Genomic DNA, 21,132 nt, shown 5'->3' with positions numbered 1-21,132 from the left:
TCCCCCAGCCTGCACTGATATCAGGGGTTGCTGTGACCGAGGTGCAGGACCTTGCACTTGGCCTTGTAGAACCTCCTGAGGTTCACATGGGCCCACTTCTTGAGCTTATCCAGGTCCCTCTGGGTGGCATCTCATCCCTCAGGTGTCATCGGCAAACTTGCTGAGGTTGCACTCAATCCCACTGTCTGTGTCATTGATGAAGATACTAGACAGTCTCAATATGGTATCCCCTGAGGGACACCACTTGCCACTAATCTCCATCCAGACATTGAATTGTTGAAATGGGAGATCAAAGACAGAATGAAGTGTTGTCAAAATATAGGGATTGTTCGGGGATATCCAAATCGAATGTGGAATAAAGTCACACTGGGAAGGGAACGTTCTGGTTTAAAAGAAATATGAAATCAGTGAAAAAGAATACTGATATGGCTATGAATATGTCAAATTAAAATACAGATACCAACAGGAAAGGCCAAAAGAGTCAATGATAACTTGATTACATTACCATGATGCTTAAAGTAAGCAAGGAGGCATCTTTTAAACAGTTTAGATGAAAAAGCGGGTGGGGGGACACCTGAGGTAGGTTATGCATTAAGTCATCTCGTATATTAAAATGGTAAAATCATTATATAGAAAATTTAAAATTACTCAATAGGTATTAATGTTCTGTGTGTGGAAGAAAGGAGTAAAAAGTTCACATCCATTAGAAAGCAGGAAGTTGGGCAGCATCTTTCATGATTAAGCATTTTCAGGTAACAGGCCTAGCTAACTTAGTCTAAAAATGTTGCTGAAAATGCAATCCTTTCTGCTGTACTGGTGTTCATTTTTAATAAAAAATGGAAAATCATGAGAATTCCAATGAACAGAACTCCTATTTCAGAGTCTAATCATGGCAAAAGGTATGATGTAGAGAAATTAAGACAAGTTAACCTTACTTGACTCCTAACCAGGTATTTCAGAATGCTTTGTTTGGTACGCTCTTCAGGAAAAAAAAAAATAGACTGAAGTTGCATCTAATGCTGGTTAGAGTGATTTTTCGAGTAGTAGATAACTTGTGTTGCCTTTTGGGGAAACTGGAGGGAGGGGATGACAGGTTTAAAAAGGATAGACTTTTTTGATTTATAAAAATAACTGTTGGTGTAGTGTTTATAGTACAGGTAGACTTGTATCAAACATTTGTTTAAAAACCACTGATATCTTTATGTTTAAAAAGACTTTATAAGAAAATGATAGGATGCATGGGAACAGACCATTACAAATAATTTGAATTGAATACCTAAGTGGCCATAATGACATAAAAACCCTCTTGTCATACAATTAAATACCAGGCTGGAAATTAGAAATGCAGGGTTGTAGCTGCAGGATAGTACAACTGCTGAATGACATTTTTGAAAGAAGTGACTAAGAGGTGGGTTTAGTGTCACTGTGGAAACTCATGTGAGTGGTCAGTGCAGTGACAACCATGTGTTCCTTAGTGAGTTAAAACTAAGGTGCCAAGTGCACTATTGGCAGGGCCCTGCAGGAATGCTGGAACCCATCAGTATGTCTCATTCTGAAGCTGATGTTCAAAAGGATTGTGGAACACACTGCAGGGTGTCCTGAAGTAGATGGTGGATTAAAGCTGGGAGAACATCCTTTCCTTTAAAAAGAATTCTTGAAGAAGTATAAATTACTTAGTTTGCTAAAGGGAAGCCTGAGTGGTGGCTAAGATAACAGTGTAGAGGTGATTTTTGATCATGCATTCAAATAGTTTACTAGGAAAGCTGATGCCTTCACCATGCATGGTGTCTTTAGGTTGTAACTAGATTTCAGCCTGAAGTTACCCAAGGTCTTGTAGCTCCTAGATTCTGGAGTTCCTGTCAGTCCTAGGAAACTAACGCACAGTCCTCTCAAATCAAGCCACAGCTGAACCAGGTAATTCAAAGGGATTCCTAGACCTGATTTCACTAGAAGTCTTACAGATTAAAGAAATGTATTTATTCTGAGGAAGCAATCTGAAAATTCTGGAGTTAGACAGTTTGTCCTGAAACAGTTTGACTTTTTTTTAAAAAAAAGTTTTCTGCAGAACGATTATTCTGATTTCAGTAAACTTTAGTATGATTAGGAAAAAGGAATAATCTTTTTTTATTGCTGTGTCATTCTAAAATTAGACTTCAACAGGCAGGTTTTTGGGTTTTCTTTTTTCTTACAGTGCTTTTTGGAATTAAGTATCCTAGAAAGTATTGGCAATATTACTTAGAGAAAAAGAATATGCTTTATAATTCTTGTCTTCAGAAACACTTAATACATAATTTATTGTATGCATGCACGCATATACACAGAGTTATTTCTTTGCTTGATCTTGAATACAGAACAGATGGTTGAGACTGTTATGACCATTGTACTCAGCCTATCAGTAAAGTTGTTTAAGAGCTGCTATCTTTCAGGATCTTCCAACTTCAGTCAGAAAAAGATACTGAGGGTTATACGGTTAAGAGATTGTAGTGATTACACAAAAATAGTTAAGCTAAGCTACTTCAGATAAAAGGGTAAAAGCTGTTGTTTATGTATAAGCTTACATATTTGGAAAGTTACGGCTTTCATTTACTATAAAATGTAATTAACTTGCAAAAGTTATATGAAAAAATCACTGGTAGTAGGAAATTTGGTCCATGTCATCTAGCTTTAGAAGAAATTTCTGGAAGATAGAATCCAGATTGGTGCTTAAGCAATTTCACTGAAATATTCTTCACAAACTGTGGAGATAATAGATCAGTTTTAAAGGATTGGCTACTTTTCTGTTTTCAAAATACGAAATACAGGAAGGAAGTACTTCTTGGTTTTGTATGCAACATTGGCAATGCCATTTCTGGAAAAGAAAAAACAGTCGCATGTCACTTCTTTGTTTTCTATTTGTGTGTTTTGGCCCTTCAAAATGGTGGTAAGTAGTCAGAGAATGAGTTTACACCTGCTGTGGAAGTACCTCTGTGTTGAGGGAGGAGGGAGGACAGCTTCGAGGCTGCAGGAAGTGGCAAGGAGATGAAGAACAGGGAGCAAGAGCAAGGGGAGAGCCTGCAGTGTAGCAGTGGGACTGAGAGAGCAGTGAGGCAAGCTTGGAGGGGACAGAGCCTGTGTAGAGACAGAAACTTTCCAGGGACAGGTGGCAACTGCATAATTGGCTACAAACCAACTACTAGGTTATATGAAACCTCAGTGCAAATGTAGGGCGCAGGTACAGACTGATTTGTAGTCCCTTATTTTAATTCTACTCCATCAATTTGACATTTTCCTGTTTACAGAACATCAGTTATTTCTAGTTCTGTTCCAGTAAATCTGGCTTGTCAGTATGGCCTGACATTTCTACCAGTCAGTACTTGTGGCTTCCTCTTCAGCATGCAGACTTTTTGGATTACCCTGCTCATCAACTTAACTTGGTAAAGTGAGCCTAGGAATAATAACTGTAGGAAGCATGGAGCCTCTAAGGAGCGAAGTATCAAAGTCCTTTATTGACACACTACTGATCATAGAGAGAGCTTGAAAAGGCATTTTAGAATTAGGCCGTGTAGGAATTAGGACCTTCTGTGTTCTGTGCAGAAACCTCTTTCCACGGGAGGGGGAAAAAAACCACACACACTGGAGGGGTGTGTGGGGTGTGTGTGTGGACTGAACAGTTGTCATTAGCTAGTTTGTTCTTCATACAATAATAGCTGAAGGCAACTAAGAGAAAGAGTGTGTTGTTGCTCTTACAGGAAAACTTCTGATGTGCTAGGCTTTGTTACTCATAAGTGCCACTTGTAACTCCCGCTTCCTGGGTTCCTGTCACTGCATTTTGACATTCTAAATATTGCAAACATACTTCTATTGACATGAGTGTTGTTTCTGCTGTACAACTTCTGTAAGAAAATGTTACAGTGTACTAGATTAGTGTTGTGATGCAGCTTGCTTCCGTACTACCCCCAATTTATATAAAAGCAATGGAGTTACTTGGGTTAAAACTGTCTTTTTATCCTTCCTCTATGGCTTTCTTTTCATGATGGAAAAGGAGAAATGTAGTTGTTAAAAGCTGTTAACATGCCTTAGTGTAGCTTCTGCTATGATGTTGCCATCTGTTCTGTTCTTTTGTTGTCTCTGCTAATGAAAATATGAACTTTCTTAGGTTCTAATTGATTTTTAAGCCATGTCCCTAGCATTGCTGAGTCAGTACCTTTCCTTGTTTATATCAGAGATTTACTGCCCATTGACTTCGATTCTGTTTTTTCTAAGTGGCTTTAGATTCCCAGAAGATAAATTCTTGTAAATATTTTTCTCTTTGCAGTGAGGAGCTACGGAAAGAAGTGCGACAGCTGAAGCGTGAACTGCTGGAAGCAAAGCAGAAAAAAGAAGAGCGAGGTTTAAAACCCAAAGAAAAGGAAGGTAAGAGTATATTACATCAGGTGTTGTGTAGATCTCCAGTTAACATTCCAATTTTGAAGTTTTTACTAGTTTTGTGTTATATGTGGTTAAATGTGGACACCATATTGTTGAAATTTAGAAATTTTTTTCCAATAAAATTGAATTTCCTTAATAATGGTAGTAATGTAAGGATGCCAGCATATAAATAAATTGTACAGGTGGCATTTATTCTTTCAGATGAGGTAGTATTTGTCCTTCCAAGTTGGGCAAGCTTCTGGATTTGAAATACCATGGTGTATGATTGAATTCTTTGGTGGTATATTGGGTCTTGCTGGGCCCCACAGCAGCCCTCACAGTGCTGTGCTTGGTTTGGTAGCTGGAAAGGTGGTGATAACACACCAGGGTTCTGGCTGCTGCTGAGCAGGGCTCACCCCGCATCAAGGCTGTCTCTCCAGCCTTCCCCTCATCCGCACCAGTTGGGGGGGGGAGAAGGGGGCAAGATATCAGGAGGGGACATAGCCAGGACAGCTGACCTAAAGTGACCAGGGGGATATTCCATACCATGTAACGTCTGCTCAGATATAAAAGCTAAGGAGAAAGGAGGAGGACAAAGGGGGGGGGGCATTCATTATTTATGGCGATTGTCTTCTGGAGCAACTGCTACAGGTACTGAAGCCCTGCTTCCTGGAAAGTGGCTGAGCATCATCTGCTGGTGGGAAATGGAGAATAACAACTATTTTCCTTTGCTTCCGTGCATGTGACTTTTGCTGTTGCTTCATTAAACTTCCTTTATCTTGACCTCAACAGTTTTTTTCACCTTATTTTCTCCCCCCTCTATTCTGCTGAGGAGGGGAGTGATAGAGCAGCCTGGTGGGCACCTGGCATCCAGCCATGGTCAACCCACCACAGCTGGGTATTTACCTGTTCAAACATGACTTAGAATTCTGTCTTCTTGGCATTCTGACTTGAAAAGGTACTTAAATGCAGATGGTTAACTTTGAACTCAAAGCTGCTGACTTCAAACTTTTGTGCATCTTAGGACACCAGTGGAACTCAAATTCAGAAAGTCGATTCCATGTGCGTTTTCCATAAACCTAAGCAGAATGGGGTCTTTCAATGCCTGCTTCCTGGTCAGAAAAAAAAAATATTCTATTTCTTTCTAAATGTGCATGAGTTGCTAAGTTTATAATAGTATGTAAAGTGCATGTTTTAGTGCAGGTGGATGTGTTACCCTTTAATAGCTGAACTGAAGAAAAAGAAAAAGGACTGTTTTTTAAGCACACTGGTGTTGCTAGATACGTTTCTGGAGTGGATTCTTGGTCCAGTTCTCAATACCATAAGAAATATGGAAGAAAAAATAAAATTATTCAGAAAAAAAATCCAAGCGACACACAATTTATAGGAGTGATAGAAACTATAATTTCTAGAAAAATTCATGGACTCTCTTGAGCAACAGATGAGCTTGGTCAGCAGCCAGTTTGGGAAAATGAAAAATATAGTATCCTGTACTTGTGTATGAAACCTAGCACCAAATTTTACAAAGCAGCAGCTCTGAAAAAGGCCTAGTAATCATGCTCAGTTACTGAATTGATATAAACTATTGTTGGCAAGACAATGAATGCTATCACTGGCCATGTAATAAAAGAACTGCAAGCACAAAAGGTAAAGAGTAGTCCTTCTGTACATATATGATAAATTATTTTTAGTAGTGCCATGTATGGCATGTAATACTATTGCTTCAACATTATCCCTGTTCTGGTGCCAGTTAAGTCAGAGGATTTACTGCAGAGTAATTTGAGCAAATCCACCTCTACAGTGACAGACTAAAGTAATACTTGGCCAATACTCATAGTTACTACTATGGTACAGTTTTGAAGGATACCTTTCATTTGAGGAAAGGGAACCTAAATGCCAGAGTTGTTTGGGGGTTTTACTTTCTTTGAAATAATAAGAAGGTGGAAGACAATCCTATTGGCAATCTGTAGGTAACAGCTAATGGTCAAAATAATCTTTTTGGAAAAATCTTGGTTTTCCTTGTTGTGATTACTGTCAGAGCACAGGAAGGAGTCTGTTACAGTAGCTGATGAGAAAGATATGTGGCAGGAAAGAACCTATTCAAAAAGTTCTTGGAGTACCTACACTAAAAATTCTAAGAATAAACATTTTCTAAACTTTAAGATACAATTAAAAAAATTACATGAGATGCAAATGGTGAAGGGCAAAATGATTAATGAAAATACAGTAACAGGAGATGAATGAGCAAGAAGAGAGTTCATTGTCTTTGGCTAAACAAAGAGGAAATAAACTTGAACGCTTGTTTTCATTCTCTTTAGCACAGCGGTCAACTTTGATCATATGGTTACGTATGATTGGTTGGCATAGAAAGAAGTATTCCGGTACAGAACAAGCAAGTAGAGACTACTTAGATAAATTAGGTGCATTAAAATCATTGGAACTTGATGGTGTTCACTGAAGCATATTAGGGAGTTGGCTAAAGCAGTCCCAGAGACATTAATATCAACAAAAGATTAACAAAGTGCTTTCAGAGTATTGTTTGTAATCAAACTGGAAAGCAGGATTTCTGGGAACCTGTTTATTAGTGATCTGGAGAAAACAACAGATTACCTTTACAAAATTTGCAGACTAAAAAAATATATGGGAAATACATGGGACAAGGGAAGGGGAAAATGAAAGAAAACAGTAAAGAAAAAAATAAACTCATGTGATAAGGTTGCATTTTCACATGGGGTTGTTAAACAGAAGAGCCGAGTGGCTCACTCTCTTCCCTTCCACTACTCCATGTTAGAGCTTTTACTGATGTGATTCCGTTTAAATTGGAAGAAAAGTGTGCCTTTTAGCTATGGTAGGATATATTTGTGTGGGATTGGTAGACTGAGTCAGTTCGTAAAGGTTAAAAGCCAGGTCAGGATAAACAAAATACGTTTACCTTGGGAGATCTTGGGCGGGGAGGAGGGGGGGAAGGGTTATAGTAAGTGGTTTGTATGTATCTCAAATGATGAGTTGCACAAACACAAGATGTTAGGTAGCACTTGGGCAGCTTAAAATCCAGAAAACATAATAATTAGAAAGCTGAGAGCAAGCTGATAGTGGCATGCTATTAAAAAAGACTAAATTGTACCATAAAATATATAAAATGGACTGTTGTATGCAAGTCAGACTCATTTTCTGTTCAGCCTGAGCAAGTCTTCAGCCTGAATCCTTTGCCCAGTTTTGGCAATTGCGCTTGGAAAAAAAACCGTACAAGGCATCTCAAGGGAGGACAGAGGAGAGCAACAAAGGTGATTGATGATCTAGAAAGCATATTTGAAGATTGTAAGAATTTTGTGTTTAGTTTAGAGAAGAGGTGACTGTGTAAAAGGAGATACATTAATGATCATTAAGAATGTTAAAGGCTACTATGGAGAATAATTTTCCATGTTCTATGGAAACACTGTGGAGAGGACAGGAGATAATAGGTTTCAATTGCAGCTGAAGAGATTTAGGTTAAACGTTAGGGAAAACTTCCCAAAGGTACCGGGATAGCTGACCTACAAAGTGGAACTTCTCAATAATGAATTAAGCAAATACTTCTTATGACTGATGTAGATAAGGTTGATCCTGCCTTTTGGGAGGAATATGCTTAGATGTTCTGTTTTTCAAGATTCTGTGAAGTACCACTTAAAAGAAAGGTAAGATGTCAACCGAATAAGGTTTTGATGGGAAGGAAAAACTAAGCATCCTGTTAATGGTGATAGTTAGGTGGAAACATTACCAAAAGCTTTGTATTTACAGTCACTGTGAGTCTTCAAACCAAGCAGTTAAAATAGAGGCTTGGTTGTATGTCTACCAAAGTAATTCAGCAACGCAGTACTCTCTTTACTTTTTGCTTTCTCTTCATATAATCTCTTCTGGTTATCTAGTTAATTATTTTGTCTGAAAAGAGAATGTCCTAATGATGTTTTCCTTTTTGAGGAGGTCTTGCACAAAGGAATGTAATTCACTATATGATCAAAGAAGCCGAAAAATTTTCTGGTAGTAGGCAACCTACCATTACAAAACGCACACACAAAGAATAAATGTAAAAAACTCATTAAACTGAATTGATATGGTCTTGAAGGAAACTGTTGCTATATTTAGATAGAATTAACATTTACTGTTTAAAGGTGGTGACTGAAAGATAGATGAGAGATTTGTTGTATAATTGGCATATAGTTTGGATTATAAAGGATTCTGGATTAAATATAAGAACAGCTTAATTAAGAGATGAGTTTATGATGCCAAACATGTAAACATGATTGAAATGCTACTGTGAAATACCAGAATTAACTCAGCATTACCACATGGCCTTTTCATTAGATATTTAACTGAAAAATATGTTACTTGTCCTCTGTCTAGCTGTGGATGCATATTGACACTGGTAGCATAAAATAGCCATAAAGTTGCCATAAATACTGTGTGTTTTGACACCAGAATTTAGTGCAACCAATATAACAAATTGAAAAATGTCAATTGTTGAGGGAAAGAGTGCAAACAAAATATGAAGCTGTGATCATATTCTCTTCTGTGAATTGCTAGCTTTGCTGAAAGGGGTCGCCCTGTAGGATATAGTCTTTGGGAAAAGTTTTTTTTAATAAAAAAAGAGAATTTTTAATTTCCCATCCCTGCTTCTAAGGGATTTCTGTGGTATCTAATAAAGTCCAGGTACATTAATAGCTAGGTAAGTAATCAAATCTTGCTTTTCTGGTTTTCTTTATCCATGCTTGGAATATATTTTTCTATCTCTAAATCCTTTTCCAGCTCTCGGTTTGAATATTTTTTTAAAGCCAGCAGCAATCAAAATACAAGGTAGAGATTCAATCTTAAGTAATTTTTTTAGATCTGTCCTTAAAAGTTCAGGAGTCAGATTGTCTTTGCTAATTTATCAGGATAACAGCTCACTTGGCAGTATTGACAAAATTCAGACTTAGAGAGAAGAACTGAGCTTTTAAATAAAAGAAAGATTTTAAAATGTAGGGTAAGTGGTTTTTACAGTATTTTATAGGTCATCTTGTGTATGTCATTTAAAGTTTCATTCACTGTCTTTAGTAAGTAGATTATTTAGTAAGGAAGTAGATTTACTTAGTAAATAAAATTACTTTCTAAATTTGTTTAGTAAGAAGGCTTTCTGACTTTATGGAATCAAGAATAACAATGGCATAATCTGTGCCTTGCAATGTAGGGTTCACATTTGTGACTTATAGGAAAAACTAAGATTCCAGAAATAAATTTTCAATTTTTCAGGAAAAGGTGTTTTGGTTTTCTTATTTAAAAGTAAATAAAATGTTTCAAAGTATCAGCTACACCAGAATCCACATAACTTTCTCAAACATTAACATTTGATGATTAAATCACATGCTTAAATTGTTTGTAATACAAAAATAATTAGGTGATGAAAAGATCTAATTTTTGGTGTTGGCTGTTTTTGTCTTGACTTCAGCTGATGTCAGAAAGTATCAAAATGCTGACAACATCAACTGGCACTTGCTATGTACAACGGCACTCTTTCTATGATGTAGTCTTTCTGATTAGTGCTGTTATTTAAATTAGTGATCCAGTTCGCCTGTCATATAGTGTTTCCCATCTCCATTTATCCTTTAGATATGCTTTATTTCCATGTATAACTAAAGTAGCAAGATCAAAGTTTGCCTTATCTTTTGGTGTGATCCCAACACTTACAGTATGATTTAGTAATGCATGGTCCCAAAACTGTTTGATTTGGAAGGGTTAGATTTGTCCCAGTTAAGAGGAAAACCAAAACTTGAGTTGGGAGTATACTGCTGTTGTTTTTGTTGCAATCAATTAATTTTCTGCTAAGAGAAAAGAAAGAAAGGTCACAGTGAGGAAAGCCAAACGGGTGACCCCTTTCATGATGCAGAATAAATCCATCTAGAACTGATTTTATGTTCTGCTCCACTGCTACAAGGAGCTTCCCAAGCAAGTGGCCTGTGAGGTTTAATTAGTCATAGGCACAGTTCCAGTTTGTGGTAAATTTACTGTAACAGGTTGTCCTGGTTATTATCAGACATTTTCTTTCATCAGAAGGTGGAGCACCAGGTTCAGTTTTTGCAAAGAATGCTGTGTTGACAGGGCTCTTCCAGTGGGATTATTCAGTTGGTGAAATACTTTGGAAAGTCCAGTATCCACTGAACCTCATGTGGTTTAAGGCTCCTTTTCAACAAACCATTAGCTCTTTCTATCATCCCATTTGATTTGGGGCAATATGGGGTGTGGGATACCCATTAAATCTCTTGTTTTGCCCAATTTTGCACCTCCTTGCATGAGAAGTGGGAGCAGTTATCACTTTGGAAGGTGTCAGGAGTAGGCAAACTTGAGAACCAAGATGATAGCCCCTGTATTGTATTTTGTCCGTCGGCACTTAGTTGCTGTAAAGAGTCCAGATTCTACTTCTACACCTGTTAAAATATATTCATACCCAGCTAGGGTTTCAGCGGGTGAATATAATTGATTTGCCAGGTAGACCATAAGGTTTTACCTTTGCTAATGTACAAAGGTGGTACTTTAGTGGGGTGATCTGTTCATTATCTTAATTTACACTGGGAACATTCTGTAAGAATAACTTTACAAGTTTTCCTGTGTCGAGGCCAGCCTTTGCTCTGTGCAGCAAAATGAAGTACTTCTTTATCTGTATGAAATGATTTTTGATTTAGCTGTTCTCCCAAAGAATACTACTCAGGATTTAAGGAATTCCCTAGTTTTATCTTACTGCTTTTGGTCAACTCATCCACCTTTTTATTCCAGTTTGTAGCTGGCTCATTGTCTTTGGCATGAGCTTTTACCCATCCCATCCTGAATGGTGTTTTCCTGACTATATCTAGTAGTAATTGCCAATCTTGAGTTCTCCATACTAGAGGTCTGTTTACCTCCTAGTGTAGGGATGCCCACTGACAGAACCATTGTGTGGTGCCAGCCCACACAGCATAGGAGTCTGTGTATGTAATCGTTGCTCCATTCTGTGCTGCCAAAACAACTGCCCTTAATTCTCCTGCTTGTGCACTACCTTTACCACCTTCTATTACTTGTCTGCCAGCAGCAATATTTAATGCAACAGCCTTGTATTGCTGTTTACTGCGTATTCTTTTTGCTGAGGCGTCAGTGAACCAAATGTCTTCTGATGGTGTTCCCTCACTGAAGGGGAGGCGCATTTAAAATTGGTGAAGGTTTAAAATGTTGTTGTAATACTGATGAGTCTACATTTACAGCCATTTGTAATTTGGAAACTTTAGAAGGTCCTTTGGTTAATTTCATTCCTTCTGCAGTTTCTGTCAAACAAGCATACCGTTTTCTGACTGTAGGTTTTTGTGCAGCTCCTTCTGGGGGAACAGGCCCCTTTAGGATTGCTTCTAGCAAATTAAGTGGTGCTCTGGTTTGTATGGGTTGTCCCTGGAGTATTTTCTCAACATGTTTTACTGATTGGACTAAAGACAAAAATCCCTTTTCCCACTCAGAATATCTTGGCTTTGTCCCTTTAAATGCAGTCAAGCTGAATAATAAAGGTCTTTCTGGTCCATCAGAGCCAGTTTGGAAGAGGTTACAGTAAGTACCATGTTCAGCAAAACCCCATTCTGAAGTAATAAGGTTATGGGGGTGTGCTGATCCCAACGAGTGATATGTTTTTATTCCTCTATTAAGAGTTTTAACTGCTTCTTCATGTTCTGGGTTCCATTTCCATAGTTTTCCTTTTCATAAAGTAAGTATAGTGGGTGCGCAATGATAGAACAATCCCAGTATATGTTTTCTCCAATATCCTGGAGTGCCTATGAGCTGTTGTTATTCTTTCCTAGATTGGGGCAAATGCAGTAGTTTTGTTATTCTCAAGGTAACTGGAGGAATCATTGCACTAACTGTTGTCCACCAAGTACCCAAAAACTTCACTTCTCTAATTGGTCCCTTACATTTTTCAGATAGGATCACAATTTCTGCTTCATTTAGTGCTTGCCTTACTGCTATTGCTGCTTCCCTCATCTTTTCAGGGGAATCTCCTCCTGTTGTAATATCATCTATATTTTGGTATAGTTTCACATTCTGAGGAAGTGAGACTGTTTGTAAAGTTCAGCAAGTATAAGCAATTACAGGTGTGTGTTTATACCCTTGTAGTAGTCTGTTGAAGGTACATTGTGTACCTTCCCAAGTAAAGGCAAATTTCTTTATATCTTACTGTCATAAGGGGACCATGAAGAACTTGCCATTTACATCTAGTGCTGCCATCCATGGCTGCTTGTAGGGCGGCTGCTAGGGTTGTAATATTAGGTACTGCATCTGTTAGTGGGTCTGTATTAGCACTCAAGCACCAGTAATCAATTGTAAGACAGCATTTCCTGTCCAGTTTTCAGACTGGCCAGACTGGTAAATTTTATGGGGAGTGGGTTCTGAGGTTCTGGAGATGATTTGTTGGTTTTCCACATCAGCTCTGACTTCAAAAATTCGTTTTTGTGCTGCAGCAGGAATTAGGTGTTGTAGTACATTAGTAATTTTTGACTCGGGGAGTACATTTGTTGTGTGGAGTACACACCCTGTAGCTTCCTGATATTTATCAGGGTTGGGGTCGATATTTGAACTGAAGGACCATACGCTGCAGTCTGGCAGGCGCCAGGTCTGGCCATTCAAAACATCAAACCCCAGAATGTTTTCTTTGTGATCTTTAATCACAAAGGGATTAGATGACATGCGCATCTCGCCTGGGAGCCATGAATTAACCCTAGTGGTTTGACAAATAACACTTGCTCTGGTTATTTCAGTGGTTTTAACTCTTTGCTATCTGGGTTCATATACGCAGCCTCTTGGCTTCCTGCTAACATTGAAGTGTGTACACCTGTATCTATTAAAAATTCTAGCAATTGTCGTCGAGGGCCAAATGGATTTAGAATGTTTGGGCTGTTGTTACCTATGCATTGATAGGGTTCCACTTACTGGACAGACAGGCCAAATTCTTGACCAAGGGCTATTTGGGTTTTGGTCTCAAATTTCGAGGGAGAAAGTGGCTATCACGCTCTCGTGGAGCTGATGTTGGTGTCTGAGTGTTTGGAGTGTTTACCGTCCTACTGCTATTAGTGCGTCTCTGCACTGTGTGAATTAGATCTTGGATAATGCTGGCAGGTTGCCTCTGAATTACAACTCTTGGGATGCCTATGCTTGATCATATAATTCTCTCCACCTCTGAGTCTGGGTGGATGATCAAAGGGTCCATCCTATTCAGGGATGATGGTATAACTTGCCTGACATTACAGCCTGTATTTTTGGTCTCACTAGGTTGATCACTGTATCCAGCTGTCTACACACTAGGGCTTCGTTATATGATGCTGAAGTCAGTGTCTTCTAATTTCATCTTGTTTTGCAATGAGATGTTTGAGCGTAGCAGGGGCTTCCTTAATTAATGGTTTCAGCATATCATGATTTACAATTGCCAGTGTAGGGGCATCAACAGGATGGTGCTCATGCGTCATGTGGATCCAGGCAGCTCTTGTAATAGCTGTGGAGACCTTGTTCAAAGGTTTAATGGGTTTTAACAGGGGTTTTCCTCTTTCCAGTGTATCTATTCCACTAGCCCAGTATGCCACCCTGCTTGTTACTGAGTGGGATCATCTGGGGGCCCAGGCCCAGCATTTATAAAGACACCAGCACCCCAAAAGCCATTGGCTTCATTGCTGTTTAGTAAGATTCTGTCTCCTCCAATTGAACATACTTGCCATAAATACTCAATTCAGTCTCACCTGGCTTATGGCCATAGCACTATTGTGAATTAGCCATCTGAATTGGATTGAATGGGGTTGTTTTTCGGGTACAGTCTCCTGCTCCACCCCGAGGTCCAAAAGTTCCTTCTGTTTTTATAATGGGTCTGTTTTCATATTAAGGGAGGCTTGAGGCAGGTAAAAAAGTGTTTTCCCCAGTTTGTTGTTGTCGGGTTCACCCCATATACTTGAATCCCATTCTTCAGGGGTTGCAATTCATTTCGTAATTTGTACAATGTCAGGGAGGTTGGGAGCCCACATAAGCATAATTTCAACCTTTTCTTCCAGTTTTTGTTTTTTTCTGGTTTTCTTCCTCTAACTGTTTCTGCAGCTGCTCAGTTTTCAAAGATAGTAATAACTTGGCTGCCTTTCTGCCTTCTATTTCCTCTTTCAGATTTTGTTTCTCTTTATTGCTATTCTTCTTATCCCAACAAGCAGCTTTTATGCAGGTGCCTAACATTTTGCAAATAATTCCTTTCCCTTTTCCATGTTCTGTAATTGCCTCTGGCCACCTTTAACTGTTTTTCTCCAGCTTCCTGATCATGCCAATTATCATGAGCCCATTCTTCTGAAAATTTAGGACTTGGATTTATTCCATGTTTTTGTAAGTAATCAGTGATATCACTTGCCATCCTGCTGACTACACCACTTAGTCACAAACGAGTGGTTTAGGTTAAGTCATGTAAAGAATCACCATCAAAGGTATAAGTGAAATAGTTTTAATAGGAATTTGTGGGAGTGCAACTTCACAAAGTTCAATGGCAAGGTTCACTTTATTGCTTACTACATAGATAAATTACACAAAGAAGAAACAAATTAAGATTAAGCTGGAATGATTTACACAGAGATTAAAAATGTAAAAGGTTAAGGGAGAACCTTCCCTTTGAGTCCAGAGGTTCAGAATGGACCTCTTTGCTTTCCAAACTGTTAATAGAGTTTAGGTATGGCTAGATCCAATCTTAACCTCAGATTTGGTCAATGGTTTATATCTAAAGGATATCAGAAATATTCACAGTTTAAGGTTGATCATAGGATTTTAACAGCACTTAATCATTGGTTTATCATTTACAAAGTGAATCAAATAGATTTTACTTAAATTATAACTTAACTATGGATTCAAAATATTAATACTTAGGCTATAGTTACTATGAGGTTACTAAATTCACATGCACATGCACACAGTATTAAGGAAAAATAATTTCACACACAAACTCATAAAATAAAGAAAATGGGAAAGCCACAACAGTGGAAGATACTTCAGGTTTGTACTAGAAAACTGAACATGAATTTACACTGTGATGTGGCTGTGATTGTGTGGTCATTGCTACAAAGGCATTAACTGTAAAAGCACAGTTGTACTACTGTACTCTGTTCCAAGTATCATACCACCAAAAAAAGACACTGGAAACGACTGGACAACCACCACCCCCAAACTAGCAGAAGACTACATGAACTAATTTATTGGGAAATACTTGAAGATATGTCTAATTTAGGTAGAGTGGGATGGCAGGGTGGAATCTTAATTGTTTAAAGATGGTAAGTGAAAGAAATGAAGGATACCTTTACTGTGAAACAGCCATTTACAACTGAAAAATAACTGTAGACCCTAGAAACACTTTAGTTTGAATATAATGCAGTGTAACAGCAGTAAAAGTGTTGTACCTGAGCAAGTAAGTTTGCCTCAAAGTTAAAAGCATTTATTATATCTCACTTAGTAATTTTTTGTTTATTGAACTAAATTTTCATCAATGTAATAAAACTGTCAATATGTGAGACAGACTGCTAGATGTGTAACAGTTTACCTGTTCCGCATTAATTTACATATAAGAAATTACATATATTTAAAACCAATTACTGTGAGGAAATGAATGTGTGTGTAGCAGGAGATTTTTCTACTGTTCTCTGCCTATCCTCTTGGGGAATGTGGGATGGAGAGTGAGTTGTGTCATGCCGCATCAGGTATGTCTATCCAGATGGTGCAGACACTAGCACGGTGTCTGCCTATGCTGTGAGCATTAGGAAAAAATGCTAGTTCAGAGGCTATGTAACTGTGTTAATATGAATCTGTGCTTGATTAATAAACACTGCATCTCAGCTAAAACTTGCAGCTGTAGTGGGAGACCACAGAACTGTGAGAATAAGTCTTACGTCATACTGGACTTTTTGCAGGATCAGGGCTAATTCTGAGAGGACATTTAAGGAATAGGTGGCAGCACAACACATCTATTTTATGTCCACTGGGCAGACCTTTATTAGTGTGGGTATCACAGTTAGTATCGCTGCTTCAAATTGTTCATGTTATATATTATACCTACCTAATTTTTTTCTGTATTCAGAGATGAGAGTAATTAAGAAAGATTTGGGGGTGAAAATTTAAGTGTTTACATTGTTTCAAGAGGATTGAGAAGAAAAACTTGATTCCCTCTGTACATGTTTGATTATAACCAGCCTTCCAATTTGTGAATAAGATTGTTGACTATGCCAGACTGCTGTCAAGACCTTGCTTTAAATAAGATGGTTTTCTTTTATGTGACATTTGCTGTAGTGATGCCAGAAATTACATCAAACACTATAAATTGAGTGCTGAATTACTTAAGCATTTTGAAGTGCTTAATAAAATATTTGAAAAAACTTCTCAAAGTTCTGTAGTGTAAACCTGTGAATATACTTCAGTGAGGTTTGCTTTAGATAAATACCATCTGCCCACTTGTTTAAATATATGTTGTTTTTAAATACTAGTAGTATTTAAGTAGTATTTTAGTTTTACATGTTAGATCATTTTTGTAAATTGATAATCTGTGAAAGGTGAACTTTAATTTTCACACATGAGAAAACAGAAAAGCTACAAAATACTATCTGAGCAGCAAAACCTAAAAACTGATATAAAAACCAACATTCAAGTGTAAAAATTCTACTGAGGCATGACATATTTTCTGTTTTCTTTTAATTGTAGTATGGTAATCCAATGATAGAAGTATTTAGAAAACTCAAAATCTAGCAAGGATGCCAGTTTAAGGTTATGTTTTATTTCTGTTTTATTCCTAAGTTTGGGTAATGTCAGTGGCACTTAAATAAGATTTAAGTCCTGTCTTACACAGTAACATGCTTTCTTGAAGTCTGAGACTAACCAAATTATGCACCCTCGAGAATATCATGAAAACAACAAAATCCAAATTTTAGTGGCTTGGAAATTATGCAGCATAAATACATTAAGCATGAGAATTTTGCAGTATATACAGTATAGCTGCATTGTATCTAGGTATGTGTCTTTATTGTGTCACTTTTGCAAACCTTTGTTTCACTACTGACATTTCTTATTTAATCTCATAATACCCAGCATCCCTATTTAGTCTCTTCCCTGCTGTAGTGAATGCCTTTCCCTCTTGTCTCCCTGCAAAAGAAAAGAGGACAAAAACCTCACTGTAAGCCAGCTTTGATTTTAGTAGTAAACTGAAGCATGTGCTCATGATTAATTGACATAAGCAAATTAACCACGTTTTAGACTGGGACTGTGTGTGTAAAAGCTACCAAAGTTCAGAAGACTTTCACTAGAAACTTACACTATTGCGTATTAAAGGTTACACTTTTTTAGAAATCAGTGGGCTATGCTCTTTCAAAGAAATGTTTTGAGACTCTAGGAATATTCTAAGATTTTATTGTTTGAGTCTGTTAATGATCAAGTAAGTTTGTTCTAAAACTGTTGCTTTTTTCACTGTAGCAAACTGAAAATCCAGGTATAAGTCCAACCCCTGGAAGCTCATCTTGTAAACAAATCTAGTTATTCATGGTTAGTAAATCTGACTTGTAGGCAAACAGTAGCTCTTCAGGAACTCAGGCAGGCCAGAGCTATAGTAACAGTAACTGAATAGTATTTAAAGGTGCAAAGAAAACCACAAGTAGAATTGGTCCTAAACAAAAACATAGTGGAGAGTATGTTTTAAATTCTTTGAAGCATAATATTATTTCATATTGTATTTTCCTGTAGATTCACTGTTATTTTACTTCACAGGAAATTAATGTTTTTATTTTCAAAGACACAGTATTTAATGCTGGAAGAAATTTTTTTCCTGGATTCTGGAAGAAGTGTGTTATCTGTCTTAGCTCTTAATTATAGAAAGTGGCTTTATGTTCTCCATCTGTCACTTCTGATAGGAATTCCATTTTAATTCATGAAATATTGAGATCTATCCGAACTTCTTCTGTAATTCATAAGGGTTTTGTTTGTTTTGGAACAAAAATAATTCTTCTTGTCAAGATTTGAATCTCATCAAGATTTTTAAAATCAGTACCAAATATCTCTGTACTTCCAGAGGAATGCAATATAAACGGAATATTGATGAATAGCCAAAAGTGGAATGTATTGCACAAATACAGGAATGTGTTCTAGGCCTCTTAATTTAACACACAAAGACATTCAGTCATAACTTCTTTCATTTCAAACAAGTTGTCCAGGTTTTTCAATTTGTTGTTTTCCCTTTGGTATTTAGTCTAGCTATACCATACATTTCTTGAAATTTCTGCCCAATAGCTCTTTTATCATTTCAAATGTGTCATCTGAGTTGCTAAAGAATACATTTGAGATACTGGAAAAAAGTTAATGAGTCCACCACATTTAAAATATACACAAACCCTGCTAAATAAACCGGGGTGCCCTTTAATACAGATTTCTTTGTATTCTCTACTTGTTATCTTACCTGGGTTCTGCATGAACTCATGATCATGTATGCAAAGTGTATTACAAGAGTTAATGGGACTACTTTTGTGAAGTTCAGCATATCAGGAATGTTTTGCAACGTAACATACTTGTTGTCTTGTGTAAAAATCTTCATGCTAGCTGTACCTTATCAAAGAAAAAACATAAACCAAAATTCTTTCATTGATCCTTGTCAGTACTGTAGGCTCTTTCTTTTTTATAGTGACATTAAACCTTCAGACACAGCATGTATTTTTCTCTATCATAATACGTATTGCTTCTACCCTTCTGAAGATTAGTGTTTCCGGTAATGCTTTCAGCAAACCAAACTGCTTCTTTCTCCAACAAATGTTTTATATGCAGCTTCATTATTTCTTTCTTAAAAAGGAAACAAAATGTCTACATTTTATACAGAATCTACCACCTTTGCTACAAGGACAGTAATTATTACAAGGTTTGTCAAGACTGGTACAAATAGCAAAACTGTTAAATAGCAAAGATCATACTGTGGGAGATTGTATGCATACTGAAATACATCTGTCTCCAATTGTACCTTATCCATGCTACAACTGGTGTACATGCTAAGCCAAAGTTGCCCCACCTGCAATGTTAGAAATGAAGCCCAGTGATTAAGGCCAGTGTGAATGTGAGCATAAGCAGTGATTGTACTTCTCTAATCTGCCTCAGTCAGCAGGCCTAGAACTCATGCTTCTTGGTTTTCATATCGTGGAAGATAAAATTCAGTTGCAGTTTCTGAAATAGATCATGTCTGATGGAACTTTTCTTGAATGTTTACTATCAAGCTTTCTCTTCTGCTCTACTTCCTATTTAGGGATTCATACAAAACCATCCAGACTGCCATTCAGTTCAGTTCAACACCCCTGGATCAAGTTCTCATGTCTTAGTTATACTTCTGCAATTTTGTAGTTAAAACCTGACATCATTTGAACGGTTTCTAATTTAAGTGTGAGCATAATAAACCCTTCTGTATTATTATTTTTTTTTTTAAATCAGTCTCTTCCTTTCTGGTTGAAAGACTTTGGAATATCTTCCTTAGTTTCAGGCTATCGTTGGAAACCGTGTCCCAAAAATGAAGTTTTAGGTTAGATTATACCGTCGTGTTGGCATCTGTTACTCATTAAAGGAATATTCCAGGACAGAAGAATCTATCTGAAAGAAAATAAATTACTTAAATGCTAAAGTTTTTGTCTCACTAAGATGAATGGTCTCTTGGCAGTAAATCAAGCTAGCTAAGGTAAGTAGCAATGTACTTACACATTCTGTTAAAAGTAGGATGAAATGGATTTCCAATAAGGAAGGTTGTCTTTTTATTTTTCTTTTCCTCACCTTCCTTACTGACAGAATATACACAGCAACTTGTTCAAACTGTGATGCTATTTACGCTTTGTGATGAGATGCCACTAGGGCACGAGTGCTACAAGATCCCTGTAACTTGAACTAGCATCTTCTGCATCCTGCAGTACTTAAATGAGACATTTAATTATTATTTCACTGCTGTGCATCTATGTTGTGTTTCATTAATTTTTGTCTGAATAACTCCTCTTAGATTAAGGAGTTTGGAGCTTAAATATTTTAATACCAATGTAATGATCCTCATACTTTTGCTGGATCAGCAAGCTGGACCTAAGTTTTTCAAGCTTGATGTGAAGATTAAGTCCATTGTACAGTGCTGTCATTCTTCATTTCTCCAGCTCTATTGCAAAAGATCTGGAGGGGCTCTGGAATGCTGACTGGGAGATAGAGAGTAGTAGCCAGCAATCTATTTTTACATTTTAAAATGTTTTTTACATTTTAAAAGAGTTCTTCCCACCAACAAGTGTCCCTTCTGGATGTCTTCTTTTGCTTGCTGGTTACCTGAGTTTATTCATTTTATTCATTAATAATTTTCATAAGGAGTTTTTACTTACCAAAACTGAATGTTTTATTTCTATTAATAAAAATAAAGCTTTGTGTCTTTGAAATGATTGTTTGGAATTTTCAAAAGTTTTTAAATTAGTTAGAAACTCACTGACTTAGGGGCTTTTCTTGAAAATCCTTTCTGTTGTATTACTTGCTTTTAATGTGGTTTATAAGACCTCATAGAGAAATATAAGCATGTCTTTAAGTCATTTTATTGAAAGGTGCAGAAATATGATGCATACAAGTGCGTAACTGTTTTGGTTGACTCTCCCTGAAGTTAGTTCAGGTGGATCTGATTATCTTTTGTCTGACTTAGGAAAAGGCTTTCCTAGGAGGCCGAGAATGAAGTTGAAGATTAGAAAA

The 21,132-nt window shown here is 37.2% G+C and overlaps 1 protein-coding gene across 1 annotated transcript in view; it reads left to right on the top strand.

Moving 5' to 3' along the window:
• Positions 1-21,132, top strand: part of CWC27 (CWC27 spliceosome associated cyclophilin) — a 123,220-nt gene that overhangs the window by 77,449 nt on the left and 24,639 nt on the right. Inside the window, exon 11 of the mRNA XM_056323957.1 lies at positions 4,295-4,392. Coding sequence (XP_056179932.1) covers positions 4,295-4,392 — 98 coding nt within the window. The remainder of the gene's footprint in view (positions 1-4,294; positions 4,393-21,132) is intronic.

This window comes from Falco biarmicus, chromosome Z, assembly GCF_023638135.1.
Source record: "Falco biarmicus isolate bFalBia1 chromosome Z, bFalBia1.pri, whole genome shotgun sequence".
Classification (NCBI taxonomy): domain Eukaryota; kingdom Metazoa; phylum Chordata; class Aves; order Falconiformes; family Falconidae; genus Falco; species Falco biarmicus.
Note: the sequence above shows the minus strand (reverse complement) of the source record. Positions and strands in the feature narration are given on the sequence as shown.